The sequence below is a fragment of the Neoarius graeffei genome, chromosome 4 (assembly GCF_027579695.1).
Source record: "Neoarius graeffei isolate fNeoGra1 chromosome 4, fNeoGra1.pri, whole genome shotgun sequence".
NCBI lineage: Eukaryota > Metazoa > Chordata > Actinopteri > Siluriformes > Ariidae > Neoarius > Neoarius graeffei.
The window spans coordinates 104,547,670-104,559,420 of NC_083572.1; the positions used below are offsets into that span (position 1 = coordinate 104,547,670).

Below are 11,751 nucleotides of genomic sequence, written 5' to 3' on the forward strand. Positions count from 1 at the left end.
TGAACTTTTCCTTTTTTGGTTTTAGTTTTCAAAATTTTAAAACTTTGTTTATTTCAGTTTTTTAAAACCAGAATTTAAATATGGTCTCGGACTTTTGTATTATAACTGAATGTGTATAATAATCTGACATTTTGGTTTAAATACTGGCCTGAGATGATGACTAACTGCGACACACTTGAGAATTTTTCAAAGTTTATTGTGGAACATCCTGCTGATAACATCAAAACTGAACAGTACTTAATTAACGCTACATAAAAAAATCATTTGAAATGGCAAAAATACACTGCGCTCCTTTAACTGATAAAGAATCCATGACTGAATCAGTGTCTTTACTGTGACAGAGAGCATGAGGATGGCTGATATCAGTGTGCAGAGCAGTAATAATGAGTGTGGTCACTATCAGAGAAAGCAAGATGGTGACAATCGTGTGAAATAAAATTAAGAATTGAAGTGAGCAAGTCAAGCTGATATTGAGACTTTGGGGTTAAGATAGGCTAAGACGAATGTCTCGATTTGTCTCTTTCTTCTAGCACTCATGTAAACATATGACTTAAAATCATACTCTAATATTCAGTATTATACATTCTCCATACAGACTGCATTTCCTGTAAAACACACCATAGTCCACACATACAGTACAATGCATACAGCACTCCATACACACAACACATCCATATAGCTATTTAAAATGGATGAAATACAAAAGATGAATATAGTCACAAACAGTGATCATATATTAAAAAAAACCCATCAACAATCTGCACTTAATGTACAATTATAGAAGATTCCAGACACTATGATGGAGTGGTGTTCTTCCAAGGTTGCATTCCTGCTTCATGTCCAGTGCTCCTGAGATCGGCTCTGGATCTACTGCAAACCTGAGCAGGAGGCAGTTACTGAAGATGCAAAATACTGACCTGGATGAAAGTATGGATGGAATAACGATGAATAATAATGGGTGACTGAGCTGGAGAGTAGATGTCATGATCAGGAGGGATTATGGGTAGTTGAGGAGTAGAATAAACTTCTTAACTACATTACGTTGGCATAAACACTTTCAGAAGGATCAGAGGAGATCGTGGGTAGTTTAACACTCGAGAAATATCTGGAAGTTCCAGCGTCTGAGGCAGAAAGGTGTCTGGTGTCGTTAACATTCTCATAAACCTAGACAGTAAGCACAGAGAAATAGGAACAAAATATATAAATATTTGGGCGGCACGGTGGCGTAGTGGTTAGCGCTGTCGCCTCACAGCAAGAAGGTCATGGGTTCGAGCCCCGTGGCCGGTGAGGGCCTTTCTGTGTGGAGTTTGCATGTTCTCCCCGTGTCCGCGTGGGTTTCCTCCGGGTGCTCCGGTTTCCCCCACAGTCCAAAGACATGCAGGTTAGGTTAACTGGTGACTCTAAATTGACCGTAGGTGTGAATGTGAATGGTTGTCTGTGTCTATGTGTCAGCCCTGTGATGACCTGGCGACTTGTCCAGGGTGTACCCCGCCTTTCGCCCGTAGTCAGCTGGGATAGGCTCCAGCTTGCCAGCGACCCTGTAGAAGGATAAAGCGGCTAGAGATAATGAGATGAGATATATAAATATTTCAATCTTTTTTAAAAAAAGACAGTAAGTTTTGGTACTGAACACACACACTGATGGAGACAATTACCTGTTGGTCATTTCGTGAGCCTTGGACAGAACATCGATCAATGGAAGCTGTTCCTGCTGAAAAAATAAACAGTCAGGTATTCAGTGGTTATGATTACTTTTGTTCTTATGAGCTTTGGATTTTGTGATGGCCAAAAATCCTGTGGTGTGTTTATTCATCTGTATTATGTGTCGTTTGTTTTCTGTCTGTTCTTCGGACAGGCTCAGTGTCACTACTCCTTCTACTGATCATGTAACTGACTAATGACCAAGATTAACAGAAAACATACACACACCAAACATCTGAAACCGTTCAGATTAAATAGTTACTTGTGTAGTAAATATGTATCGTTCCAGACAAAGTTGGTAAGTAATATTGAACAGATGATACCTTGCATCCTGCGTCTCTTTGACAGAATCGCAATGAGGAATATGATTCCAAACAGAAACAGCAACAGAATTACAGACACAGGGATCACAGTGGAAGCTGGAAATCCTGGAAGGGAAACAAACAGTCACTTTAACTGACATGGTGATCAATCCTAAGGGATCAGATACATCAAAGTCATGGAGTTAGACTCTGTGTGTGATGTGCATTTCAGCAGAATCACCTGTCGGAGGAGAAGCTGATGTGAGCTCAGATGATGATGACGATGATGAAGGTTGTGCTGGTATTGGAACTGAAACTAGGACAGATGGATCTAAAGCATGTTAAAATGTTTAGGGAAATAATAAATGACAAAGTGAGTGAATCTAGTGTATGACTGATAGCAGTACAGATGGAACAGAATATGGGTTACATTTGATATATGTGACACTCAGATATACTGACTGAGACCATGTGTCTGCATGTCTCTCCAAACTCACCAGTAGCTCTCAGGTTGATCTGTGTGAAATAAACCTTGTATCCATGATCAGATGTCCCGGCTCCTTCAGCTCCACACCAGTATTCACCAGAGTCCTGCTCAGTCACATTTCTAATACTGACAGTGAAGATTTGTTTTGCTCCGTCATCATACAGGGAGAATTTCCCCTCATTTACATACTTTTGACTTTCTTTAACAGATCCTTTATTAAAACAAGCAGGTTGTTGCAGCGTCTTCTTGCAGAGAAACTTGGGGTCACTCCTGAGGGATTCTGGGTATTTACACCTGATGTTCAAATCTCCTCCTACATGAACAGTCTCACTGATGGACTTCTCATAGGACAGATCTGCAAATCACAAGCAATCTGATCAGTTTATATGTGTATGTGTGTATTAGCTCTGATTAACAAGACGCATACAGTAAATTTACATAAAAATATAATCACATGTTTCTTCTGGCCGGTGAGGGCCTTTCTGTGCAGAGTTTGCATGTTCTCCCCGTGTCCGCGTGGGTTTCCTCCGGGTGCTCCGGTTTCCCCCACAGTCCAAAGACATGCAGGTTAGGTTAACTGGTGACTCTAAATTGAGCGTAGGTGTGAATGTGAGTGTGAATGGTTGTCTGTGTCTATGTGTCAGCCCTGTGATGACCTGGCGACTTGTCCAGGGTGTACCCCGCCTTTCGCCCGTAGTCAGCTGGGATAGGCTCCAGCTTGCCTGCGACCCTGTAGAACAGGATAAAGCGGCTACAGATAATGAGATGAGATGAGATGTTTCTTCTGCTAAAACATTTCCTCCCTCTCCCCTACTATAATTCTGCTTGGTGACTTCAATGTACATACTGTATTGATAATACTCATAACAACCTCACCAAAGACTTCATATCCTGCTTAGACAGCTTCGGACTGCAGTAGTTTATTGATTTTCCCACGCACTCAAAAGGTCATATTTTGGACCTTATCTGTTGCTCTGGTGTTACTCCCTTTAATTATTCTGCAGCCGATCTCCCCATCTCTGACCACATGCTTATTTCATTTAATGTTAATGTCACGTTATCCAAAATTAAACTGTCTCATACCATCTCATTCCGTAATATTAAGGACATTAACTTAACTGCACTGGACACTGGTATCGCAAATCTCCCTAGCATCAACCTCACATCCACTCCTGATGAACTGCTCTTCCACTACAATAGTGACCTCCACAATCTCCTGGACACCCTGGCTCCTTTAAAAACATGGACTGTCTCCTTCATCCAATCCGTACCTTGGTTTACACCCAAACTCTGCCAACTTAAGGCCAAACGTCATCAACTGGAACGCCTCTACAGAAAAACTGGTCTCACTGTTCATAAGGACATGTTCATGAATCACGTTCTCTTTTGTAAGGATTCTCTCTTCATTGCAAAATCCAATTACTATGCAGAATTAATCATACTAGGTAATGGAAACACACAAGCATCATTTTCTATGGTTAACAAAACACTACGCCCACCTGACTGTCTCCCTCCCCATTTCTACTCAACTGATTTTTGTAACTCAATTGTGGCATTTTTCAACACAAAGATTGACAGTATTCATCAGCAACTAGCCCCTCACATCTCAGCCACCTCACCCTTCCCAGCTTTTCAAATCCCTTTCTCCCACCCTCTCTCTAGCTTCAAACTTCCCTCTGCTGCTGATATATCTGACCTCATCCACAAATCCAAGCCATCTACCTGCCAGCTTGATCCTCTCCCTACTTCTCTGGTAAAAGCCTCCATCCATTCTCTGACCCCTTTAATAATTGCTATTGTCCATTCTTCTCTCACCTCTGGTATTGTCCCCTCATCTTTCAAATCAGCCATAGTAACCCCAATTCTCAAGAAACCTGGTGCTGACCCCAAGGATTTCAACAACCTTTGTCCCATCTCCAATCTCCCTTTCCTTTCCAAAATCCTGGAAAAAACTGTTGCATCTGAGGTTCATGATCACCTCTCTCTTAATAATCTCTATGAATGGTTCCAGCCTGGCTTTCGCCCACTTCATAGCACAGACACAGCTCTTGTCAAAATCACTAACGACATCCTCATGGCTGCTGACATTGTATTATAGCCTTACCATCCTCATCCTCCTCGACTTGAGTGTGGCCTTTGACACAATCTCCCACACCATCCTCATTGACAGATTAGCCACTATTGGACTATCTGACACGCCCCTGGACTGGTTTAAATCATATCTCTCTGGCTGCACTCAGTTGGTCCAACTGAAAACATTCACATCCCAAACATTCCCCCTCTCTTTTGGTGTACCCCAAGGTTCTGTGCTTGGACCCCTCTTATTCATTATCTACCTCCTCCCTCTTGGCAGTATTTTCCGTAAATTTAACATCCAGTTCCATTGTTATGTGGATGACACCCAGCTCTACCTGTCCACCAAACCCACCTCCTCAATCCCACCCACTTCCCTCTCCGATTGCCTACAGGAACTCAGATCCTGATTCTCCCATAACTTCCTTAAACTTAACAGTGATAAAACTGAGGTCCTTCTTATTGGCACTAAATCCACCCTTTCAGAAATAAACAGTTTCTCCATTTCCTTTGACAACTCCTCAGTTTACCCCTCCCCCCAGGTTAAAAGTCTGGGTGTCATCCTTGACAGCACTCTATCATTCCAGTCCCACATAAATAATGTCACTCAGTCAGTTTACTTCCATTTATGTAATATCTCACGCCTGCGCCTGTCCCTCACACCCAACAGTACCGCTATCCTGGTCCACACCCTGGTTACATCCCGCCTTGACTATTGTAGCTCCCTTCTTTTTGGTTTACCTGACAAGTCCATCCATAAACTGCAACTGGTTCAAAACTCTGCCGCCAGAATTATTTCCAGAACCCCTCCTTCAGTCATATCACACCTGTCCTGCAGCAACTTCATTGGTTTCCTATCAAATTTTGCATCATCTATAAAATCATACTTTTTACCTTCAAGGCCATCAACACCTTCGCCCCCCAGTACCTTACTGAGCTCCTCCACACCAACATACCCAGCCGTACTCTCAGGTCCTCCTCGTCCATCCAACTCACCCTCCCACCTGCTCACTTGTCCACCATGGGGTCGAGAGCCTTCAGCCACTCGGCCCCCCACCTCTGGAACTCCCTGCCACAGAACATACAGCACTCTGAGTCCATCATCTCCTTCAAATCTCACCTCAAAACCCACCTTTTCCGACAAGCATATTCCCTTTAATCTGGGACTGGAATGATCCCACCGTTGCACTTTATTTCTGTTTTATTATGTTTTGCACTATTTTGATTGTTATGTTTTTCATTTGATCAATTGCTTTTATTATTGTCTTTGTACGGTGACCTTGAGTGTCCTGAAAGGTGCCTATAAGTAAAAATTATTATTATTATTAAAATCCATAATTATATCTACTCACCTTCCGCTACATTCAGCTTCACTACAGTGTAGGTCTCTATTTCATCAGATACAACAACAGCACACGAATATGTTCCAGTGTCCTCCGTAATCAGCTCTCTGATAAACACACTGAAGAATCCTGCACTTCTGCTGTCATGAACTGAGAATCTGCCATCATGTGACCATTCACTGTTTAGTTTTGTTGTTATTTGATTAAAACACCACTGATCAGCTCCGTTCTTACAGAAAGATTTTGGTTTGTCTTTATATTCATCCTCATATCTGCACTTGATGTTGATTCCTCCCCCTGCATCTGCTCTCACTTCTCTAGAGACCAAGTCCCCTGTTCAAAACAAGTTCAAGTCAGGTGCAATTCATTAAAACTGGAAATAACTATTACAATTTTATACTGGAATTCAAGTTTTAATAAAATATTTTTCTTTCAAGATGATGTCTCTCTGGCAAATTCCTGACGATGCACATGATTCACTTTGTATGAAAATTTCTTAAAGTTCAGGTCACAGTTAGACAGTTGAAATCAGAAAACTCATGGTCATAAAAAGGCAGGAGTGAAACAGCAGGCAAACTGAGCAGTACAGGGCAATCAGAAACCAAATGAAGTGATGTTATAAATAATAAAGTTTTTATGTTAATAAAGTATGATTAGCCGGTTATTTGTTTGTTAATGACACTGAAGCTTTGGGGAGATAAACAGAAGGCAGTGGTGGGAGACTCACCTTCCTTTACCTTCAGTTCCACAGCTGTATAAATGTCTTTCGCTGCACGTCTATCAACTCCACAGTGGTACGTCCCAGTGTCCTGTACAGTGAGCTCTCTGATCATCACCCTGAACTCTGCTGATTTGGTGTCATCAAACAGTGAGAATCTTCCTGAATTTACCCACTCGTTTTTATCTCCGGTCTTTATTTGGTCAGAACAGCCTGCCCATGAACCCTTACAGAAATATTTTGAGTTTTGTGTGTATTTTGTATCATACTTGCACTTGATAAGGACTCCTCCTCCTGAATATCCTGTTACTTCCTTGGAGGCTCCTCCATCTAACAGAACACCAAACATCCATCTGAGCAAAACCTTCCTTCCTGTAACACTGCTGCTGATAGTGAGGATTATTTTGAAGTGCGTTTCTTTACCTGAGATCAGGCAGAGGGTGAAGATGAGGAGGATCTTCATCCTGAGTTCACACTCGCAGATCACCACACCAACTCCACTTCAGAAAGATATTAAAGCTCCTGTTCTGTTCCACACTGTTACTGTCTCTGTCCTGCTCTGTAAATGTTCTGTCTTCATCTGTGTCTTAACCAGAAAGTGTTGTTTCGCCCACTTCCTCTTGTGGCCTTGTGAGAAAGAGCTGCACAGCAAGTTTGTGTCTGAAATATATGCATGAACTAACCTGACACAAAAATAAACCTCTTATTACTTTGTATGTAAACAATCATATGAAAGTGTCCGAGTGTTTAATATTACCGTTCTGCATGTGAGCGTATTTCTCCATGTGAGTTATTTTTCCTCTCAGTGCTCCAGTGTTAACTTTACTGAGGATATTTATTACTCCATGTCAGTGTGTACTGATCTACTGCCAGAAGCCCTCGACTGCCCTCTAGACCACAAGGTGCGACACAGAGGAAGAAAGATACAGTTTAAACTGTGGTGGATTCATTTCAATACTGAGCTGGAATTGTTTACCATTTTGTAATTTTCACCCCAATCTTGATGCCGTACTTCACGTTTCTGTATCTATTTTTTGTATCATCTTTTTTAAAAACCTCAGTAGTGTCCAAAACCCAAAATCAGTTTTGAAATAAAATTAGAGTTGATCCACTTTTCAACCCTCAAAAAGGTTTTGTTGTCTGGTCCAGACTTGGATTCATTGCTCGCATAACTTCATATGTTTGCTATTTTAGTTGCTGATTAAAAAACAACATTCTACTGTAAAATCAATCAAGTGTTTAGTAAGCTGTGAGTCGGGGATTTCACAATTCTGGTTTAAATCCTGGATACCCAGTGAAATACAGCTCAAAGAGGTTAATTCTACAAGTTTGAGGATCAATACTGCCATCGAAAGGAGCCTTTAGCATAGTGACCTGGAAATTGTGCCACATCTTGAATAATGAAAAGTTAATATTAGATGTAGGGCGGCACGGTGGTGTAGTGGTTAGCGCTGTCGCCTCACAGCAAGAAGTCTCTGGGTTCGAGCCCAGTGACTGACGAGGGCCTTTCTGTGTGGAGTTTGCATGTTGTCCACGTGGGTTTCCTCCGAGTGCTCCGGTTTACCCCAAAGACATGCAGGTTAGGATAATTGGTGGCTCTAAATTGACCGTAGGTGTGACTGTGAATGGTTGTTTGTCTCTACGTTTTAGCCCTGGTGACTGGTCCAGGGTGTACCCCGCCTCTCGCCCATAGTCAGCTGGGATAGGCTCCAGCTTGCTTGCGACCCTGCACAGGATAAGCGGTTACAGAGAATGGATGGATGGAATATTAGATGTTTCAGTTTTCCTTTTTTGTTTTTGAGTTTTAAAAATTTGAAAACTTTCATTTTCAGTTTTTTGAAACCAGATTTTATATGTGGTCTCGGACTTTTGTATTATAACTGTATGTGTATAATAATCTGACATATTGTTTTAAATATTGGCCTGAGATGATGACTTACTGCGACACACTTGAGAACTTTTCAAAGTTTATTCTGGAACAGCCTGCTGATCACATCAATACTGAACAGTGCTTAATTAACGCTACATAAAAACAATAATTCTAAATGGCAAAAATACACTGCGCTTTACTGGGGAAACAAAACAACCACTTCACAAGCGCATGGCTCAATACAGGAGAGACAATTCCTCAGGCCAGGACTCTGCAGTCTATCTTCATCTCAATAACAAAGGACACTCATTTCAGGACTGCAATGTACACATTTTAGCCAGAGAAGACTGGTGGTTTGAAAGAGGAGTTCAAGAAGCCATCTTTTTCAACTTGGAATGTCCATCACTGAACAGAGGAGGTGGTCTGAGACATCACTTAACAGCCACTTACAATGCAGTCCTTGGCACACTTCCCAGGAAACTGAACACACATCTGTTAAGAAATATTCTTTATTTAATGTACTCAGTCGTTACAATATGTGATATGTGACTGTAATGCAGTTTAATGAAGTGTAGTGTTTTGTTTTCACCACAGTGGATCACAAGTCACAAGCCTGAAACTCATGTTCTGACACCACATTTTGTTTAGGACATGCCCAGGTTTGTTATGTCTGTAAAGAGAAAAAAAAAAGTTGGGAGTTCTCCCCGCCGCAACTAGAGAAAGTGTAAGATCGTGATGAGTGTTAATCTTCTTCTTCATGTGTCAGGCCTGGCACAGGCATCGACGATCATGGTCTGCCAGTCAGTTCTGTTGCCAGTAAGGTGGATAAGATCATTATTGGTCAGTGAACTGTTGGTGGCAAAGGTGTTAAGGCTATTTGTATATGTCATTCTGTCTTCCTCTTCCTCGCTTTCCTTCAATTTTACCACTTAACACAAGTTTTTCTAGGCTGTCTTTTCTGTTGATGTGGCCAAAGAAATCCAGTTGTTGTTTTCTGATTGTCTTAATAAGTGAACGTTTTGTTCCTGCCAGCTGTAGCACTTCTTCATTTGTCTTTCTCTTTTCCCAAGATATTCTCAGCATTCGTCTGAGGAACCACATCTCTGTTGGCTCCAACTTCTTCTTTAAGTCATTCGTAATTGTCCAGCATTCACAACCATATAGGAGGACTGACCATACATACGATTTTAGTGTCCTTAGTTTCGTGTCTGTTGTGATATTTCTGTTTTTGAGTCTGGAGCTCATTTTACCAAAGGTATCTTTCGCCATTGCTATGCGTCTTTTAATCTCAGTACTGCATTTTGCATCTGATGTTATCACGAAGCCGAGATATTTAAATTTAGTTACTTCTTTGATTTTTTCTCCTTTGCAGTTGATGTTGCATGTGGGCTTTTGCTCTTTCTTGGAGATCACCATGCATTCTGTTTTCTTTGCATTCAGTTCTAGCCCTTTTATTTCACTTTCTTCTGATACTTTGTTGAGGATTTTTTGCAGCTGTTCTTCAGAATCTGCGATGAGTACTGTATCATCTGCGTATCTTAGGTTATTGATGTTCCAGCCCCCTACTTTCAGCCCGTCATGATCACAGATATTTTGAAGGATCATTTCGCTGTAGATGTTAAACAGGTCGGGTGACAATACAGAGCCTTGTCTCAGTCCTCTGCATATTGGTTCAAATTTACTGACTTCATTGTCTAATCTGATCACTGCTTCTTGTTCCCAATAAAGATTACGCAGAATTCTGAGGTCTTTTCCATCTATATATAAGTCAGCTAGAATCTTAAAAAGTTCTTCATGTTTCACTCTATCGAATGCCTTTGAATAGTCGATAAAACACAGGAATAGGTCTCTTTGCATTTCAATTGATCTTTCCATCAGTGTTTGTAGAGTGAAGATTGCATTCCTTGTTCCACTGTCTGATATAAAACCGAATTGAGAATTTGAAATTTCTGGGTTCATTTTGTTTCTAACTCTTTTCATGATGATCCTGAGGATTAGTTTTGTGAGATGACTCATGAGGTTGTTCACAGTCTGTTGTTCCTGGCTTTTTTTAGTAGAGGGATGAATATTGATTTTCGCATGTCTTCGGGAATTTCCCCTGAGTCATGTATGATGTTTAAAAGTTTCGTCATTTCAGTTATGCCTATGTCTTCTAAGGCCATAATTACTTCAATTGGTATGTCATCTGGCCCTGTTGCCTTTCCTTGTTTCATCTTGCTCAATTCATGTTCAACTTCATCTTTGAGAATTGGTGGTCCTTCTATGGGGTTCTCTATTGATGAGTGCTAATAAAGATGCCATAACGGCTAAAGAGTATCATTGCCTCCGTGAGATTATTCCCCAGGTTCAGCACTGGTGAAGCTGCGAAGCTCAACAGGTCATGGGCCCAGAAGCAACTCGGGAAGGTTTTTTTGATGTTTTATCGCCGGTAGAAAGTCGCGACGGACAGCGTGCTAACGGCTAATAGATAGCATCATGGATCCACGAGGAGCAAGCAGGCTGCCTCGACTCATGTTTGACGGAGATGAAACGAAGTACGAACTGTGGGAGACTAAAGTGCTGGGACATTTGCATTTATTAGGATTAAAGGATAAAGTCCTGAGAGAACCCAACGGTCAAGATGAGGTAGCAGCAGATGGTAAGAAGAACGCAGATGCATACGCTGAGTTGATTCAATCTCGTTAATTATGAGAGATGCACCTGACAATGCAAGAAATGCATTAAAGATATTGGAGTACTATTCCGCGAAGGGGAAGCCCCGCATTATCAACCTATACACCCTGTTGACATCGCTTCAGAAGACGAGCAGCGAGACCGTTACAGACTACATCATCAGGACGGAGACCGCCATTACGGCGCTGTGGAACTCAGGTGAAACATTAGGAGATAGCTTGCTGATTGTTATGGTTTTAAAAGGGCTGCCTGAAAGTTTTAAGCCATTTGCAATACATGTAGCACACAATGAGGACAAGATAACATTTGCAGAATTCAAAACAAAGCTACGTAGTTTTGAAGCCACAGAGAAGCTAACCGCAACAGAGTCCAGCGATAATGTAATGAAGACTGTGGCGAGAGCCAGGTGGGGGCCCGCCAAGTCAAGAGCACAGTACAGGAGCAATGAGGATGCTGATGTTGTATGTTTCAAGTGTGGCATGAAGAGTCACTGAGTGAAAGAATGTCGGTGAAAGACATGGTGCAGTTATTGTAAAAGTGACACCCACAACGATGCCACTTGTAGACGTAAAGATAAACAAGAT

The 11,751-nt window shown here is 41.6% G+C and overlaps 1 protein-coding gene across 1 annotated transcript; it reads right to left on the reverse strand.

The window, feature by feature from the left end:
* Positions 1–220: 220 nt before the first annotated feature.
* Positions 221–7,087, reverse strand: LOC132884652 (polymeric immunoglobulin receptor-like). Its single transcript, XM_060918490.1, has 8 exons — positions 6,634–7,087; positions 5,916–6,239; positions 2,501–2,845; positions 2,245–2,334; positions 2,025–2,129; positions 1,656–1,711; positions 1,042–1,164; positions 221–917 (listed from the first exon to the last, which is right to left on the reverse strand). The coding sequence occupies exons 1-8, from the start codon at positions 7,085–7,087 to the stop codon at positions 894–896; spliced, it is 1,521 nt and encodes a 506-aa protein (XP_060774473.1). The 3' UTR covers positions 221–893.
* Positions 7,088–11,751: the final 4,664 nt, after the last annotated feature.

Coding starts and splice junctions, on each gene's coding strand:
- LOC132884652 (XM_060918490.1), bottom strand. CDS start 7,087: ATGAAGATCCTCCTCATCTTCACCCTCTGCCTGATCTCAGGTAAAGAA. Junction 6,240..6,633: donor GGAACTGAAGGTAAAGGAAG/GTGAGTCTCCCA, acceptor TGTTTTGAACAG/GGGACTTGGTCTCTAGAGAA. Junction 2,335..2,500: donor GATCAACCTGAGAGCTACTG/GTGAGTTTGGAG, acceptor AACATGCTTTAG/ATCCATCTGTCCTAGTTTCA.